This window comes from Crotalus tigris, unplaced genomic scaffold, assembly GCF_016545835.1.
Source record: "Crotalus tigris isolate CLP2741 ecotype Arizona unplaced genomic scaffold, ASM1654583v1 scf7180000018048.2368360, whole genome shotgun sequence".
In the NCBI taxonomy this organism is placed as follows: Eukaryota; Metazoa; Chordata; class Lepidosauria; order Squamata; family Viperidae; genus Crotalus; species Crotalus tigris.
Genome location: NW_024096794.1, coordinates 1,344,123 through 1,363,601, shown reverse-complemented (window position 1 = coordinate 1,363,601; position 19,479 = coordinate 1,344,123). Strand labels below are relative to the sequence as shown.

The 19,479-nt window shown below is 39.0% G+C and overlaps 1 protein-coding gene across 3 annotated transcripts in view; it reads left to right on the top strand.

Moving 5' to 3' along the window:
• MDGA1 (MAM domain containing glycosylphosphatidylinositol anchor 1) overlaps window positions 1–19,479 on the top strand; it is a 335,448-nt gene that overhangs the window by 100,998 nt on the left and 214,971 nt on the right. For all 3 annotated transcript variants that reach the window (XR_005557135.1, XM_039347052.1, XM_039347051.1), the window contains exon 3: window positions 9,483–9,657. Coding sequence is in view for 2 of the 3 variants with exons in the window: in XM_039347052.1 (XP_039202986.1) it covers window positions 9,483–9,657 (175 nt within the window). In the remaining variant the exon portion in view is untranslated. The remainder of the gene's footprint in view (window positions 1–9,482; window positions 9,658–19,479) is intronic.

Genomic DNA, 19,479 nt, shown 5'->3' with positions numbered 1-19,479 from the left:
ACCTTTTCCCATTCCCCTAGTTGGCATACCAAGGGCAAGGAATTGTAGAGGTTGTAGAACCAGGAAACCAATTCATACAAGCCACAATATGCAGATTCCTGGCCTATTCAATCTTGTAAAGTTGGTGTACCCTGCAGGTCTTTTACAATTCTTTTGAACAACAGGAAAGTGGTGGCTGTTTGAATCTAAGGGGAAAAATCTCATTCTAGAGTGCAGAAGCTACTGCAGAGAAGATGCTCTTCTGGGGACCCAATTGATGACTTCATATATTCAAAGAAACCAGTGGTGAGTTACAAATATGTGAACAACTGGTTCTCTGTGTGGATGCCGCTTCTGGAAGTCCATTCTGGGCCTGGGCAACAAAAAATTATCTACCGGTTCTGCCGAAGTGGTGCGAACCGGATGAATCCCACAACTGAAAGAAACCCATAAGATACTAGTCCTGCAAGATTGAATTGGCCAAGCAGAATATCTATTGTGTATGTGGCATTCAGAAATGTCCAATGTTTAATGAAATAAAAGACATTGTCAAATTCACCATCATGTGGTATATTTCTTCTGTTTTATTTCTTCCACAAAATAGAATGAATTGGTATATTGTGGCTTACATGAGTTGTCTTATCCAACAACTTCTACTAAGGAGAAACATTTAGAAGGTATGGTATTTTGTGTAAACAGTGAGTACTTTGCAGGGCCTTCTCCAGTCATTAATTTGCAGCTTTTTAGTGCTCCAGTTTTCCAGAGTAAATACTACACAGGTATTATCACAGACTGAAGATCGAAAGATTTCTCACCTTTCCACTAAACTCACATTATAAGAGTGACCATAACCTCCTTTGAAAAAGATACTTTGAAATATGTAGGAGAATATCCTAAGCATCTATTTTAAAATAATTAAAGCAGCTGTGTTCTTTTTTCCCCCCAGGTTTGTGTAGCTGCTTCAGAAGCTGCTTCTGGTTATCTTTGCATGCAAAGTGTGTATATCAGGCCAAGTTGCTTCACTGGGAGAAAAATATGGAGAGTTATTGGGGGAAAATGTGAAGCAATTGTGCCTGTATGTGCATGTGGTGACATTTAGGAGCACCTTCCAAAGCAATAATATAAGTCTGGAGAAAATTGCACCTGCTTTAACAAATTCCCCCCCAAAGTGCTTTAGATATCCAAAGTATCTCTTTCAAAATATTTTTACAGCATGAACTTGGGCTATTATTATGTAAAATGATACCACTCTCTTCAAAAAGCAAGAAAAAACTGGCTGTGGTGTAGGATATGGAATTACAAACCACATGGTCAGCTGAGCTAGCTTCCTGCACAAAAATACAATGGATATAAACTGTGTGATCTCAGTTTTGAATGGTTTCTCTATGGCGTGCATTCTTCTAACATTGTAATGTCTTGGTCTAGCCTTTTAAAGTATCTTCCTGCCTAGAGGACAAGGTTACATAGCTAGAGGCCATCAAGGTAAAGAGCTTGGAAATATATTTCTATTATTATTTAAAAGTAGAGAGAAATGGAAGATTCAGGTCTTTTTGTTCATACTATACATGACGCAGGAGGAAGACTTAGCATACAGATAAAGAATTTCTGTTCACTCATGTCATGGCTGTTATATCCATGGCATCTGAATTTACAGCATAAATATACATCCATTTTTTTATTATTTCTAGGACTCCCTCCTTTTATTTTGGTTTTCTAATGAACTAGTTTTCTTGCCTTTGCCTAATATTAGTCAGGAAGGGACAAAGTTTTGAAACTCGCTTTAAAGTTCATAAAAAAACCTTTTGATTAACAATTTGAGTGATGAGTAACACACACAGGGACCCACTGGGAACAGGCAACAATTCTTTCCCTCTTTTCTCATCCTCTTGTATTGTATCTCTTCCCTCTCTCCCCTGCTTCTCCAAATCAAAGATTTGTCTTTTAACCTTTGCTTAATCCCCTCCCAACTCTTCCCTCAATTAGTCATTAAAGTTCCAAAATATGATCAAACTAAATAAATGAAGCTGAAATGAAAAAAAGTGGAGGAAAGATTAAAGAACCAACAGAAGCAGCCATGCAAACAGAATGCTCTTTAAGAGGCTTCAGGCTTCTAATGAGAGGACAAAGGCTAAACAAATCTCTCACCGGCTGCCATTAACTCTACAGGCCGAGCAAGATGGGGTTGCTTAACCTGATCACCCCAAGCCTGAAATTCAAGCCACCTTGCATATAGGCCTGTGGGCAAGGAGAAGATTACCAAAAGCATGTGGTATGCTAATATGATTGCTTTCCAGCTTTGCAGTTTTATAGGGTTTGATAAACAACTTAATTCCCATTTGTCCCTCATGGGTTTTGTCTCAATTTGACAAATTTGTTTTGTTTAAGCTTCGGATTAGTGTCTGCAAAATGGGAATAACTTTGCCTTTCATCACACAGCGGAAAATGTGAAAAATACTTCCAGCCTGAACTGAAAATTGTCTCCAAACCCACATCTACTTTTTGTCTCACTTTTTATATCCACCCACTCTGAACCCTCCAAAATATAGTACACGAATTCCATAAAAAAAAACATTAATTGTATTTCTCCTCTTCCCACTGATCCAATCCACACATCGAGCAGGGGAGGGAAGTCAAGGAAATTAAAGAATGTGTGGACCATATCATTGCAAGGGTAGTTTTGTGGCTTGAAAGCTGCTGATTTGGTTTAGACTGACAGTAACCACATCTGCGACAAAGCTAGCCAGATTATCAGGGCTAGAGTTATGGTTATGATTGTATTAAACTATGTGGGTGGAATATAGCATGCTGTTTTCAGTATTCATAGGGCTGGTCTATCCACTTTTTTCGTCTATAATGACTAAGACTTCATACTGGAAGCTTTCTTTTTCATGCTTACAAATGTCAGTGGAAAAACTTGATGTTTTCTGTGTGGCGGATGTATGTGCCTGAGCCCTTAGCAACCTCACCAGCATCAGCTCACATCCTACCTTAGGTCAATATCCCTGATAAATAATTTTAAATTAAAGCTAACACAATTGTTAAGGAGGCCAATTTCAATTTAAAGGATCCTTTTGCTATTGGTTTTTCTGTTCTCTTTAAACGTATAGGTCTAGTTGATATTTTATGAATTAGTTCTGCTAGCTGAGGAGTGAAATCCTTACCTTACTAAAAAAAGATCAAGGTAATAATAGAAGAACTGGATGTGAGGATGGAGGGGCACTGAAGTACTACTTCCTGATGAAATTGTGGGATTTGAAACTTTACTGATTCTGGCAACCAATTAGAGATATATAGATAGTCTATATTTGGCTCCACTTGTCAAGAGAAGTTGTAAGGCAAGAAGCTAGCCTAAATTACCCTGAAGTAGGAATGCATACAGAAAAATGTCCATGTTTGCCATATGAGAAATCTGATTTTTCTGCAGAGTAGTTAGCATGCATTCTACCTACAGAAAAATTCAGATTCAATTTCTAGTAGACTCCACTTTGGATAGAGAGAATTTCCTGCCAGGAAATCTGGAGAGCTTCATCCTGTCAACCTAAATACTATTCACCTAGAAGGACCAGCCCATGAATTAACCAAGGGGTATAACCTGGCATTTTCAAGACATATCCCTGAGATTGCCAGTCGCAGAGCCCTGGATGAAAGATAGAGGCTTAGACCATGTCTTCACCATAAACCAGCATGTTTACGAACATTTGGAATAATGGGGTGGAGTAACTGATCTTTGACAATACTGTGAAACAGACCAGGGCTTGTTCTCCAATCTCAACATGTTCTGTTTGTGATTTTTATTAAAGGCATAATAGAAGCATTAGGGAAGCTATAGCTCAGTGATGGTGAACCTTTTAGAGTGTCCAAAACCCACCCTGCCCCCAGCCCACCCACATTCTGCCCCTGCCCTGCCCACCTGCAGGGCCACTCACCGCCTCCACGGCCTGCTCCAGCAGATCGCCAAGGCGCCCTTGCAATGCCATGGCTGCCACATCCTCCACCCTCATCCCACAGCATCATCCGCACATGATGGAGCACAAGGGCGGAGTCTTGTCCTTGCTGCTCGGCTGCCATGTCCTTGGCTGTGCTGCTCCGCATGGGTTGTGCCTGTGGGAGACTCTCCTCTGGGGGGAGCTACTGGTGAGGGGGGGCTGTGGGGGGAAGCAGGGCTGAGGCAATGGCACGCGTGCCCACAGAGAGGGCTCCGAGTGCCGTCTCTGGCAAGCGTACCATAGGTTCGCCACTACTGCTATAGTTCATAAGGACAGCCCTGCTGGATCAGCCCAAGACCTGGTTTACATGTTTTTGTTTCTCACAGTGGCCACTAGATACTTCTGGAATGTTCATGTAATAATTCTTTTTATCACCTGCCATGCATGAGGTTCCCCAGAAGCCCTTTCCAATACTCCAAATAGTGTTGGGATCATTTTGTGGGGCCCTTTTAGGAGGGTTAAAAGGCAAGCCTAACATTCTCATACTTACACTCATTTTGTCCTTCCCTCAACAGCTGGACTGAAAAGTAAGGCCTTGCGCATTCAGATAATCTGAACACAGCACTGTCCATACTTTTGAATTATTATTATTATTATTATTATTATTATTATTATTATTGAAAAAGCTTCAGTCCACTGCCTCAAGACAGTTGCACACTCTCAGTCTGTATGTGTTACTCATTTATTCTGTAATTTGATTCGCACAATATAGATGAGACCATACTCAAGATGCTCTTTCTGCACATATTTTTGATTTTAGTGCTAGTTCAGATTATGGCAGATTGACAGTGGCGGCTGATAACGGTGGCCTGCCTGTCCTTTTCTGGAATTAGAATTCCACCCTGGGTAGAAATACCATTATATGATTATTTGCCAACTTTCCTCATGCCCTCTGCTCACCAGTCTGCTGCTCCTGTTTCTGCATTTCCATTACATCTGTCAGCTTTCTAACCAGTTTGCCATCTGCTCTAATGAAACATGGAAGCAACGTATTGTTTTTGGCCTAGCCAATAATTTGAATATTACATGTCAGGTCCCACCTCCTTCTTCCTTTTCTTTCTTTCTACTCGATTAACCCATTTGTTTCTTCCTGCCCACCTGGGTTTATGTATCTGGATACCAAAGTAAACCCTTTCTAAATGAGAAAAATTTGAATGATTGCAGTGTGTGCTATTCCTTTTCTCAATATATTTCACTGCCATGTGTGTTTGTCTAAGGCTGTGAAATTATATATATATATATATATATGTTAAAATAAAATGAGCACCAAGGTAATTAAAACTATAAAAGTTTAATTTAAAAACGCCAAGCTTTCACCGTCACCTGGCGGCATCATCAGGGCTTAAAACGCCAGAGAGTGGGAGAGTCTCTTATAAGCAAGCCAGAGTCTGCGCCCGGCTCCTTGATCTCGTTCATTTGGAAACTCCAAATGAAAGCTTGGCAGCTTTTAGTAAAGTATATTTTTTATATTTATATTCTCCTGGTGTTCGTATTTTATTCGTACCATATATATGCAGGTCTTGGTGTATTCGGGTCTTGGCGACATTTCGACGAGGTCCCACTCGTCATCTTCAGGCTGGGGTCTTCGGCTTTGTGCTTGTGTGAGCAAAGTGTGATTGGAGCTGCCGTCACTCTATATATATTGGTGGGGGTGGCCACGCAGGAAAGAAAAACTGGACAACTTCCTCACACATCTCAACAGCCTACACCCCAAAATACAATTCACGATGGAAATAGAAGCTAACAACCAACTCCCCTTTCTGGATGTCCTAATCTACAAAAAACCCAATGGCTCCCTAGGACACACCATCTACCAGAAAAAAAAACACACACCAACTGCTACTTAAACGCACAATCCCATCACTACCCTGCACAGATCAACTCCATAGCCAAGACCCTCATATCCAGAACCAAACGCCTAGCTGACAAAGACCACCTGAAAACTGAATTACACATTCTCACAAACGTATTAATCTCCAACGGATTCCAAAGAAATACTATTACCAACATAATCCAAAGGGAAACACCCCCAAGAACCGAGACATAGAACAGTACAACAACATCGCCCTCCTCCCCTACATCTAAGGCATCACAGATAAAATCAGCAAAATTCTCCACAAACACAATATCAAGACAGCTTTCATCATCGACCAAAAAAAAAGCCAACATCTTAAGAAACCCCAAAGACACGATCCAGCTAGAAAACCAAGGGGTCTATGAAATACCATGCAAAATCTGCCCAGCCACATACATTGGACAATAGGAGAATAAATGCATGCATCGCAGAACACAAGAACGCAGTCAGAAAAGAAGAAAAAACTTCCTCCCTCTTCCAGCACCTTAAAGCTACAGGACATGAAATTGATTTTGAAGGAACCAAACTAATCTCCAAAACTGAACACCACAACTAGAGAATAATTATGGAAGCCATTGAAATAGAAAAACACCCCCACAACATGAATAAACATGATGATACCTCCCGCCTACCAGACATCTGGAAATGAGCCTTAATCAACAAACAAGTCCTAGCCACGAAAACTGACACTGGACCCAGAACAACACATTATGCCATCACCATTCACCCTCACCAGACCCAAACCCAAGCCCAAACCCATCCCTCAGATGAAATGCAACCACCATCCAGAAGCCAAACCACGACGACATCACCAGCTGCTGCACTCCCTCCAACCCCCACACAAAGCAAACAGACACATGCCATGAACACAGAGCTAGACCACAAACTCGGAGCCATACCAAAGCCTGGTATGTTACTTCACAGCCTTCAGCCCTGGACATCACATCACAGAACTCAGCAGGCTACAACACTAAAGCTCAGGATGTTACAACACAGTCAACCACCCAGGATGGTGCAATACAGAACTCAGGATATCACTACACTAGATCTCAGGATGTCATCACACAACCCATTACCCACGTCGTTACAACACAAAAGACTAAAGGGCACACAGCCAGCACCTCAACTACTCAGGATGTTACAAAACAGCCAAACAATCCACAAACAATAACTCCAACACAGCCAACCAATCCACCTATAGCAACTAAGCCATCACTCCACACACCCCCACCAATATATATATAGATGGCAGCTCCAATCACACTTTGCTCACACAAGCATGAAGCCAAAGACCCCAGCCTGAAGATGACGAGTGGGACCTCGTCAAAATGTCGCCAAGATACTCTCAATCTTACACAGGAAAAGACCCAAATACATAAGACCTGCATACCTATACCCGTGAAAATCTACACACACACACACACACACACACACACACACACACACACACACACTAGTGATATAGAATCCTCGAACTCTGGGATAACTGAAAATAGCTGTTTATTGTTAAAATGATAAAAACCAATAAAACAATAAAAACAACCATTCATAACATCGAAAATCTATTTTCTTAGCTTTCGCTGGTCTGCTGCCTGCATCATCAGAGTACGCTTTGGAGGGTGGAGAGTCTGCTTATAAGCCTGGGATTCGTATTTTTAAAATTATATATAGTTATATATACAACTATATATAACTATACACACACACACACATATATATACATACATACATATCAGAATTTTCCCCATAAAATAAAATACAAATTGAAAAGAAATGAGAAAGTACAAAAAATAAAAAAGAAATTGAAATTAAGAAACATATAAATGACTTCTGATCTTCTTTTCAATTGCAATTTCATTATCTCTATCCCTAAGATGTTATACAAATCCCTTCAGCCCTTATTTAATCTTCAAATCCATAAATCATCATGTAATTTCTTTCTTCTTCTCAACAGAAATTCCATATAAGGTTTTTAGTCTTTCAGAAAAAAAATTGTTTTTTTTTCTCCCATCATTTCTGCAAGTTCTGATATTTTTACAATCTACTTCTATCGCTTTACCCTTTTCAACTCTGCAAAACATTCATTCACTGCCCAGATCACTTAGATAATAAAATAAATAACAAAATGGAATTATTGTATTCAAACAGAAGCATAAACATCCTGGGAAGATTAATTAAGAAAAGCAACATAGTGTATCTGCATCTCATCCTTCTGAAAACTAACCATTTCAGGATTCTCAGGGTCTAGAGAGAATTGACTGAAACTTACTCTGCTCAGAAATGTGATGATCCCAATTAGCCCTGATGTAGCTATGCAAATGTGGCTTCCGAAGCATGCATGATAGCTAATCAAAAGCAAAATAACAGGAGTTACTGCTAATATCCTTGGAATCTCCAGAGTTATCAAGAGAGTGTTCTTTATCGGCAAAAATATATATGTTGCTTGGGGAGCAATATTTTTTGACCCAAGTGTGAAGTCAAAAGGCTGATTCAGATTGTGCAGAAAACTAATGTGAGACATAAAACATATGCCAATTCCATATTAATTTAAATGCTGAAAACATTTTTTTAATGAGAAACAGAAGGATCAGATGCAAAAATCCTAGGTCTAAAGGTGTATTATAGTAACAACCCAGAAATATAGGTAGTTCTTGATTTATAGCGACCGTTAGAAGTTACAACGGCACTGGAAAAAGTGACTTAAGACTGCTTTTTTACACTAACAACCATGGCAAACATCCCCATGGTCATGTGATCAAAATTTGGGCGCTTGGCAACTGGCATATATTTATGACAGTTTGCACTGTCCCAGGTCATGTGATCAACATTTGTAACCTTTTCAGCTGGTTTCTGACAAGCAAACTCAATGGGGGGAAGCCAGATTCACTTAACAACTACAGTGATTTGTTCAACATCTATGGCAAAAAAGATGATAAAATGAGGCACAACTCACTTAACAGCTGTCTTGCTTAGCAATGAACATTTTGGCCTCAATTGTTATAAGTCAACGACTTTCTGTATCAGTTATCAATAAATCTACAGATAAACACCCAGCTCTCTGTCCATTAGGACACAATGGCAGGAGAAAGAGAGATAAGACTGGCATTTGGGGACTGTGACCTACTTGGCTTATGGGACATGGTTAGTAGTTGTTAGTTTTCTGTTCTAATGATAATTTTTCAAATATCTAATAAAACTAGACGCTCAAAGGCTGCGCCCTGAAATCTCTGCCTGCTAGACTTCTAGTTTTGACTGTCAGTCTAGAGCAGTGTTTCCCAAACTTGACAATTTTAAGGCATGTGGACTTCAACTCCCAGAATTCCACAGCCAGCAACGCTGGCTGTGGAATTCTGGGAGTTGAAGTCCTCATGCCTTAAAATTGTCAAGTTTGGGAAACACTGCTCTAGAGGAAGCCTGACATTGATATTCGCTCTGGCATTTACCACATTGTTCATGTTTATATATATTTAATTGTTTTGTATGTTTGTATATTAAATGCTACACTGTGTACAGGTGTATTATATACATATTGCCTGCAGATGCATAGCATGATAATCAGCTTAAAAGCATTTCAAACAAATAGATGGATCCGGAGCCCAGATCAAAGTTTGCTTGTTTCTTATGCTTTATTTCTCTCTGCTTCTCTCCTTCCCCTCCTCTAGGTGAGGTGGACCAAAACTGCTGGCAGCGCTTCGGACAAATTCCAGGAGACATCGGTGTTAAATGAGACCCTTCTGATTGAGAAGATCCACAGGCTTCAGGGGGGTCGTTATTACTGTAAAGCAGAGAACGGGGTTGGGGTCCCTGCCATCAAGTCCATTCGAGTAGATGTGCAGTGTAAGTCATTTTGCGGCCATCCAAGACTTCTCACAGTTCTACTGTGTATATCTTGATTGCTTGGCTAGTGAAATTCTGCATTGACCTAGACTCATTCTCATACCTCTGAGGCAAAGGGACAGATCTTGTTTTATCCACGCTCCCTTTTCTGAAAGTGCTGGTCTTGGACAAAAAGTTCTCATGAACTTAGGGTCAGATAAGAAGGCATGTGTACTATAATCAATGGCATGCTGCAATTTGATGAAACCCATTTGGATAAAAGAAATCTTAGTCAGCTGTGCAGTGATGGGATTTCCTTGCTCATTTCAGATATAACCCTGGGTTTAACACTAAATGAGGAAGCAGATGCAAGTCTGTTTGCTTCTAGTCAGGTAGTCATACAGAAATCAAGAACCTCTGCTTCCTCTTTTAATTTAACTAAATGTTAATTCATCTAATGAGAATTGGAACACTAGCTAGTTAAAAAGAAGGTAAGTCAAAAGGATGCCAACCAAATATTTTGGGTTAACAACTTCAGCTTCAGGTTGTAGCCAGGAATTAGATTACAAAAGTCCTTCTTCTGAGTCATGGTTGTACAATGGTTAGAATGCAGTTTGGCAGGCTAATTTTGCTGACTGCCAGCAATTCCATTCTCACTGGCTCAAGGTTGACTCAACCTTCCATCTTTCCAAGGTCGGTAAAATGAGGACCCAGATTGTTGGGGGCAATATGTTGTCTCTGTAAACCACTTAGAGAGGGCTGTAAAGCACTGTGAAGCAGTAAATAAGTCTAAGAGCCATTGCTGTTATTGGAATTGGAATTCAAAATATCTGCAGAGCACTAGATTGCTATGTCTTGTTTAAAACTTGATTTGCTCTTCGGCTGTTAATGAACAGTCATTGGAACTAATCAGAATGTTCTAGGTTCAAACTCCTGTCTGGCTTAATGTCCTCTCTCTATGGCCACACAGGAGGAGAAAGAAGTAGCCTAAGACTGGGTTCTCTTTGTTCTACTAATGATAAACCATAGCTTAGTATTATACAAAATAGATCTTTCATTGTAATAATGAACTCTATATTAGATTCCGTTACATGAAACTAAAAGCCCTTCTATTTTACTTGCCTTCTAACATGAGGCTCATCTAACTGGCAAAGTATTAACCCTCCAAGGTAGACCAGACTAGGAAATCAGAGTTAATGCTAGTTTATGATAAGGTTATAACAACAGTTTTGCCAGTCCAAATGCAATTTCCCCTCCTTCCCTTTACTTTGGTGAAAAACGGGAGGGTCTTGTCTGGGATACTTACTTGGATTTCAGATCTGCTCCAGATATCTTTTATTTCATTGTGATTGCAGTTCTTCCTTCTATTCCTCAAAGTTATTCCTTCTACCCCTTACACAAGGGTGTTGATTCACCCAGTTGCACAAATAAACACATAAATGATAGGATAAAATGAGAACACAATGATTAAACCCCAGGGCTATCTTAATCTTTTAATAAAATCATAGAATTCCAATCTGCTCTTTGGTGCAGAATCCATTAGAGCATTGCTGCATGAAGATCTCTAGTGAAGAACATACCTCTTCGTGTGACAATCTCTTCCACTGGTTGACGGTTCACATAGCTTTTAAAAATTAAATTTCCTGTTAAAGTCTAGCCTGATGTCCTTGTATTTTAGAATAGAATAGAGCTGGAAGGGACCTTGGAGGTCTTCTAGTACAGCCCCCTGCTTAAGCAGGAGAACCTATACGATCACAGAGAGGTGAATGTCTAGTCCAGTGGTAGCGAACCTATGACACGGGTGTCAGAGGTGGCACTCAGAGCCCTCTCTGTGGGAACATGCACTGTCGCCCCAGTCCTAGGCCTTCAGCTGGGTTTTATAAAACCTTTTCACTTTAGGCCTTTGCCGTCATGTGCAAAAAAAAAAAAAAGGTTCAATCAGTCAATTTCAACTTCTCGCGGGAAAAAAAATCTTGCAAAGTTGGAATTGATTGACTGAACTTTTTAGTCCCACCCAGTCTGCCATTACCATCACAGCCACACCCAGCCAATGGGCCACACCCACCCAATTGGCTACATCCAGCCAATGGGCCACACCCAACCAATGGGCCGCACCCACCCAGCATCCGACAATGCATAAGAGGGTTTGGGGTTGCAGTTTGGACACTCGGTCTCTAAAAGGCTCGCCATCACTGGTCTAGTCCCTTCTTAAAAATTGTAAATTGGTTCTAGTCCTATTTTCTCAAGCAACAGAGAGAATTCACTCCTCCTTCTGTATGATAGCTCTTCAGCTTTTTGAAGGTTGCTATCATCTTTCTTGTGTCATTTTATTTGTGGGCTGAACATACCCAGATACTTTCCATTTCTGACAAACATTCCTGACCAGACTTGATTTTATACAATTCACCATCTTAATAGCGCTTCTTTGAAATGTATCCAACATGGCACTGTTGCTTTGAAAGTGATATGCCCAAAACTAGATATAGTTCTACATAAGGGTCTCATCTAGGCAGAGTACAGTGGGAAAAATTACTTCCCATGTTCTACAGTTAAACCTTGGCTTACTACAGTTCATTTAGTGACCATTTCAAGTTACAACTGCACTGAAAAAAGTGACATATGACTGTTTTTCATACTTACCGTTGCAGCATCCCCATGGTCATGTTATCAAAATTCAGACACTTGACAACTGACTCATATTTATAACAACTTCACTGTCCCAGAGTCATTTGATCCTCTTTTGTGACTTCCTGACAAGCAAAGTCAATGAGAAAACCAGATTCACTTAACAACCCTGTTACTAACCTAACAATTGCAATGATTCACTTAACAACTATGGCAAGAAAGGTCGTAAAAGGAGGCAAAACTCACTTAAGAATTGTCTTGCTTAGCAACAGAAATTTTGGGCTCCACTGTGGTCATAAGTCAAGGACTATCTGTATTCTCTGTGCTCCTGATAGCATTTACCCTTTTAACATCATGTTGCTGGCTCATGTTTAACTGATAGCTGATAAGGACTATTTCAATATACTACTGCGAAGCCTAGTTTCTCTCATTCCTATGGTAGTTTGCCTAGATGAATGCTTTGTGTAGAATTGTATGTAGTTCTTGGCACATCAGTTTCAAAGGGACAGTGACATACTGGAGAAATTTTGAAGAGTGACTATCAAGATGGTGAAGTGTCTAAAATCAAGTCTGGTAATTATTATTATTATTATTATTATTATTATTACATAATATAATAATAATAGTAAAGTTGGAAGGAACCTTGGAGGTCATCTAGTCCAACCCCCTGCTCAGACAGGAAACCCTATACCATTTCAGACAAATGGTTGTCCAATCTCTTCTTAAAAACTTCCAGTGTTGGAGCGTTCACTGCTTCTGGAGGCAGGTTGTTCCACTGGTTAATTGTTCTAACTGTCAGGAAGTTTCTCCTTAGTTCTAGGTTGCTTCTCTCTTTGGTTAGTTTCCACCCGTTGCTTCTTGTCCTGTCTTCAGGTGCTTTGGAAAATAGCTTGATTCCCTCTTCTTTGTGCTAGCCCCTGAGATATTGGAACACTGCTATCATGTCCCCCCTCGTCCTTCTCTTCATTAAGCTAGACATACCCAATTCCAGCAGCCGTTCCTTATATGCTTTAGCCTCCAGGCCCCTAATCATCTTTGTTGCTCTTCTCTGTACTCTTTCTAGAGTTTCAACATCTTTTTTACATCGCGGTGACCAAAACTGGATGCAGTATTCCAAGTGTGGCCTTACCAAGGCATTGTAAACTGGTATTAACACTTCATGTGATCTTGATTCTATCCCTCTGTTAATGCAGCCCAGCACTGTGTTGGCCTTTTTGGCAGCTGCAGCAGACTGCTGGCTCATATTTAAGTGATTGTCCACTAGGACTCCGAGATCCTTCTCACAATTACTACTATTGAGCAAGGTACCCCCTATACTATACTTGTACATTTGGTTTTTCTTGCCTAAATGTAGAACCTTGCTTTTTTCAACATTGAATTTCATTTTGTTAAATAGTGCCCAGTGTTCAAGTCTGTCCAGATCCTTCTGTATCTTAAGCCTGTCTTCTGGAGTGTTGGCTATTCCTGCCAGCTTGGTGTCGTCTGCAAATTTGATAATCAGGAATGATTGTCAGGAATGGAAAGGATCTCGGTATGTTCAGCCTACAAATAAGATGACTGAGAGAGACACTATTGCAACCTTCGCATCATACAGAAGAAGGAATGAACTTTCTCTGTTGCTTGAGAGAATAGAACTAGAACCGATTTACAAGGATAACTTGCATAACTTTAACAGGAGATCAGATAAATTCATGGAGATCAGATAAATTAAATAAATTTATGAATGAACAAATTCAAAACTTAAAAAGTAAAAACTCAGTTCGCTTAATGGCAATTGTGGGAAAACATCAGTATGCCTGTCTGTGGGTGCTTTAGAGGTAATTAGCGCTGGTGAAAATGTACCCTGGCCTGATCCTGGAAGATTTTTCTTACATTGATAATCACCTGTTCAAATATCTGATCATGAATGATATAATTATCTTCACTTTCCTGCTTTCCTGAAATGTTTACACTGGTTCAGTCAATACACTTCTTGCTTTCTCCCAGGCTGCTAGAAGAGGGAAGCCACTGTTGCCTTCTGCCAGCTAGCAAAGAGCAATTGGAAAGTGGTTTTGGAATGCATTTCCCTAAAGAGAATGTTGTGACAATATATACTTAAACATTTCTCATGTTACTTCATAGCCTGCCCTGTCCCTCCCAAAAGACCATCCTTACCTGTATATTATTTTTAATTATATATGTACAAAACATTAGCATAAGGAGCCCCTTTAGTGCCAACTGCAGAGCAGTTTTTAAAATCTTATCTAGGAAATTAATGTTCTTTTCTTGAAATATTTAAGAGAAGCCGCACCAACTTGTCATCGTCCTCATTGTTTGGAAATTTGGGGTATTGCATTTAAAACACAGCTAGAGACTGTGCCAATTTTGTTAAGTCTGGTTTAGGTTTTTCTTCTTGTCCTCCTCTATTATGTAGCTTCCCTGTGCTTTTCTTTTCTTTATAAATTTATTTACCATAGATAATTTATCTTGGGTTATTAAAAAGTCCCAGCTCAAAAGGGAATTGATTTCTTGTGTAGTTTCCCTTTGCTTTTAGGATGGAGCTTGGATCTAAGCTGATGCAGAGTCCTGCTCTTCTTCCTATATTTCTGACCTTTAGAGCTATGGGGTAAATTGGGTGGCCAAGGGCTTTTCAATACTAACATCTACTCTACAGATGGACTTGGTAATATGTCTCTTGCTTTGTGTGTGTGTGTGTGTGTGTGTGTGTGTGTGTGTGTGTGCATGCGCGCGCGCGCACGCACTGCTGTCCCAGAAAAGAATTTGCACTTTTTTTGTAACTCTTTGTTAGATGGATAGATGAATAAAAGAGTAGGAAAGGACTAGGTTAATCCTTACCAATGCACCTTTCATGACATTGTCTTTGTCTTTCTTTCCTTAATATGTAATAAACATTCCCTTTCATTTACTGTTGATGATAATTTTACAGTTACTTGTCCCCTGACCTAAAATTATATGGTATCTGAAACAATTTGTTTGCTCAGAATTGCAGTGATGTCTGGGGGCTTGTTTCTCAGATCAAGTTGTAATCATTCCTGACACTTGGAGAAAGTAAAACGCAAATATAGGTAGACCTCGACGTACAACGGTACGTTTAGTGACTGTTCAAAGTTACAACTGCAATGAAAAAGTGACTTATGACCATTTTTCAGTCTTATGACCATTGCAGGGTTCCCATGTTCACATGGTCAAAAAATTGTATGCATGGCAACTGGTTCATATTTACGAAGGTTGCAGTGTTCCGGGATCATGTGATCCACCTTTTGCAACCTTCTTATAAGCAAAGTCAATGGGGAAGCCAGATTCACTTAATAACCATGCTACTAACTGGAGTAATTCAATTAACAACTGCAGCAAAAAAGATCATCAATGAAGCAAAATTCACTTAACAAATGTCTCACTTAGCAATAGAAATTTTGGGCTCAATTGCAATGATAAGTCAAGAACTGCCTGTATAGTACTAGCCACAGATTTCAGATGTGACTATACTGCCATCAAGGGAAGTTCAGACCAGTTGTAAACATGATCCTTTGTTCCTGAGATTTTTTCGGTACACATATAGTAGATTGAAATTGAAATTACTCAATCTTTCGACCAAATTCCTAAGCAGCTTTCAGATTTCAGAAAAAATCAGGTCGTGTGTTACCCGTTCATTCATGTAAAATGTTTCAAAGTTTCATATAAATCCTTGTAGAAGAAAGTCAGCCAAACTGCTGCTACAGTTCAGCTGATGCCAGCAAAACAGGCCTGCTGAAGATCGAGAAAACTGCCAGCACTAGCACAAAGTCCCCAGATATTGTTATTAATCATGGAAGCTTTTCCTTGGAGCTTTTCCATGCTGGGAGGAAGAGATAGGAAAGCCAGATGGAAAGTGGGGACATTTAAAAGTTATATTGATATTGAAACAACCCACATGGTTGTATCAGTTGGCAAGCTAATAACGGTGGGTTGAATTAAGCTCTGATATAGTTTTATTAAAATTTGTATTACTGTAGGCATTAGTGCATCTAGCTAGAGATAGATGAAGTGCTTTCAATACTTAAAAATATTATTTTAAAAAAATAAGTACAATTCTTTCCATAATCACCATTTCTAATGTCATCAGTAGATTTAATACTTTGATTCCTTTTTTTATTTTTTGCTGAGACATGCTGAGGATTAATTGAAAAGAACGGACACTTGCAAACTGCTGCAGGCATGGAAAAACTTCCTGGCTCTTCTATTATTTTCAGAGACCACTTGGAAAACAAGGAAGATGGCATTCTTCAGTAAAATTATGATTTTCTTCAGAATTTTTGAAGAGGGCAATTTTTATACTCAGATTTCTTTAGATTGGAAGAGCCATTGGTGAACTTGCAACTAGCTGCATTGGTTTGGGTATCAGGATAAATAAGGATGAGAAAGGATGATAAGAAAGGATGAAAGAGCTAGTTTGGTGTAGTGGTGTAGTATTTACTAGCATCAGACTAGAAAATTGGAGACTGAGTTCTAGTCCTGCCCTTTTGTATAATGCCAATTGGCTGACCTTGGGCCAATCACTCTCTCAGCTCTAAAAAGGAGGCAACAGCAAATCACTTCCAAAATCTTACCAAGGAAATTGCAGGGTTTTTACAGCAACTCACCAGAAATTAACACTGACTCCAAGGCATCTATTTATGGATGAGGAAAGTGGCATCACATGAGCAGGTCAGGAAGTTTTGGGGCTTGTAGTTCCTATAGACTTAGTGAATACTAGATGGGAGAAGTTGGCTTTAAGATAATAAAAGGCATGAACTTGAATTAAAGGAGCCTCTGACACAGTTTGCACATTTAAATATGATGAGCTTAAATCTCTTCAACTTATTTTAATCATTCACTTTGACACAGTGAGGTTTCCCCCCCCCCCCCCAAAAAAAAATACTCTAAAGCGTATGGTAAGAGATTAGAGCTGTCACTGGAGACTGATAGGAAATTAAAGGTCTCTGGGATGAAATGCAGGTGAGAACTTATTACACTAAGAGTTTTGGGGCAGAAAAAAATTCCAAGTGAAATGGCCAAGGGTAAGTCACCTTGTTATAACTGCTTCTCACAGCATCAAAAATGAATGAGAGTTAGGCAGCAGATAACTGAGACTTAGATCAGGTGGATTTTATTGCTGTCCTATTTGCATGTCATTGTTCAGCTGTTTCATTGTCACTGATATTTTTTCTCTTTCTTTAGCTTGTGGAAGGAACAAGGCAAAGAAAAATTCTGAAACCCATCCAAGTAGGAACTGCTGCAAAGGAAGATCAAAATGCAGAGGAAACAAATAGCAATACCCATATTTTCTCACTTGAATGATGTGATCACAAAGCACTTGGGAAAAGAACATAAATATTTAGCTACTATAGAAAGACCCCATTCTCCCATTAATGTAAACAAGAGTTTTTGTATACATTGGCATGAATAGTTTTGTGCCTAACAATCCAGGGGTTATTGTAGGAACTCAAAAAATGATTTATAAAGGAAAATGGAGTCCTGGTGCTTATTTAGAAATCATCCAGGAAGGTAACATTAAAGAAGTTTGCCTAGATTAACTGGAGTAGTGAAATAAAGGTTAGCATATATTGGTTGAAAGTCCTTACAAAGTATTTATGAAGTCCCTCTAATCTGGCTCTACATCTCTTTTATGTTTTCCTCTGCCATTTTCAATATCACTACTCGGCTAAAAAAAAAAAAATCTGCCCTTGCGTTTGAATACACTTCTAGTATTATCAGACTAACAAATCTCAACTTTTATTACAAATATTGGTTTTTCAAAATGTGTGCCTCATTAAAATATGCAAATTAACTGGTTTAGGCACATGTCTAATGGAAAATGTTTGCTTTTAGTTGAAAGTAGTATCTTGTCTTGAAACCAGATTTACAGACTTATATATAACTAAATCAATATTTTAAATTTCAATAGCATATAAGAGCTTTATGGAAGAAAAAAGGAGCTTTCGTGTGCTCTGTGGTCACATGTTTCAAATATGCAAGGACTTTTCTCTTTTACAAAGGCTCTGCATTTGGTTCTCATTAGCGTACATCTGGATTTTTTCTCCACTGAGTTTAATGATTATCCATCTCCCCAACCCTAGAGTGCACAAATACACACACACTCAACTGTCTGAAAGCAGGGACATATGATGCACATTGACAACTTTCATTAATCTGGTTTGGCTCTGTCTCTCCTCATTAGCAGAACATTAAATGAAGTGGGAACCTAAATGGATGGCAAGAATTATATTATTTGATTCAAGGGTTCTTTGCTCCTTTAATCCACTCAATCTTGAAAGGTATCTTGGGAACAGAAGTCTTGTTATGATGCACTGAATTAGTGTCATTAACAGAATTATATATTGAGTCTTACCTGCAGGATTTTGGTTCACACAGTGAGCAGAAACTCATAATATTGAATTTTGTCCCATGTAAAAATAGTATTGGAGACAAAGAAGACTGTTTTTTACTAGGTTGGTCATTGGTTCACCAAAAGATATTGTTTACTTTAAGTTTTCTGATAAGGAAGCAGTTTCAATGTTATCTGGAGATGGCAAGGAATTAATTTGGCTCTTCTGAATTTAAAGAATATGCCCAGCTACTGAGTTATACTTTTTCCATAATGATAGATGAGTTGGCCAGGAAAAAATTGAAATAAAAACAATCTATAGAGGCAATATTAGTATTAACTGCAAGCTTTCAAGTTTCTTACAAGTTCTAATGAAGTGAAATAGTTAAAAAGCAGAAAAATGAACATGAGATTTGTGGCTAATATATATTATTCAGCCTCTTACATGAAATAACAGCCAGCATCTTCAGAGAGCTATATCTTTATAAAAACCCTTGCTATAATTCAGAAACATTTTGCACCCTGCTGTATTGAACAACATCCAAATTGCATTCCTTGAGGCTGATAAAGATTTTTAAGAAACACAAAAACTTGCAGAGATGATAAAATATTGGTTGAGCAAATAAAGATATTGCCCTTGTGGGGTTTTGAGCAGGTCCTGCTCAAATTGCTTTTCATTGTGATTAATTTTTGTTTGCATGAAGATTTTTGAATGGAGGAGCATTCAATAGTGGGATTCAAGAATAACTCTTAAAGTTCTGATTTTGTACTAAATAAAGATCAACTCCAAGTCTAGCATGAACATGACACTAACCAAGATGTAGAAACAAATTATTGCAAACCATATACAAAAAAACTAATTTAAAATATTAAAT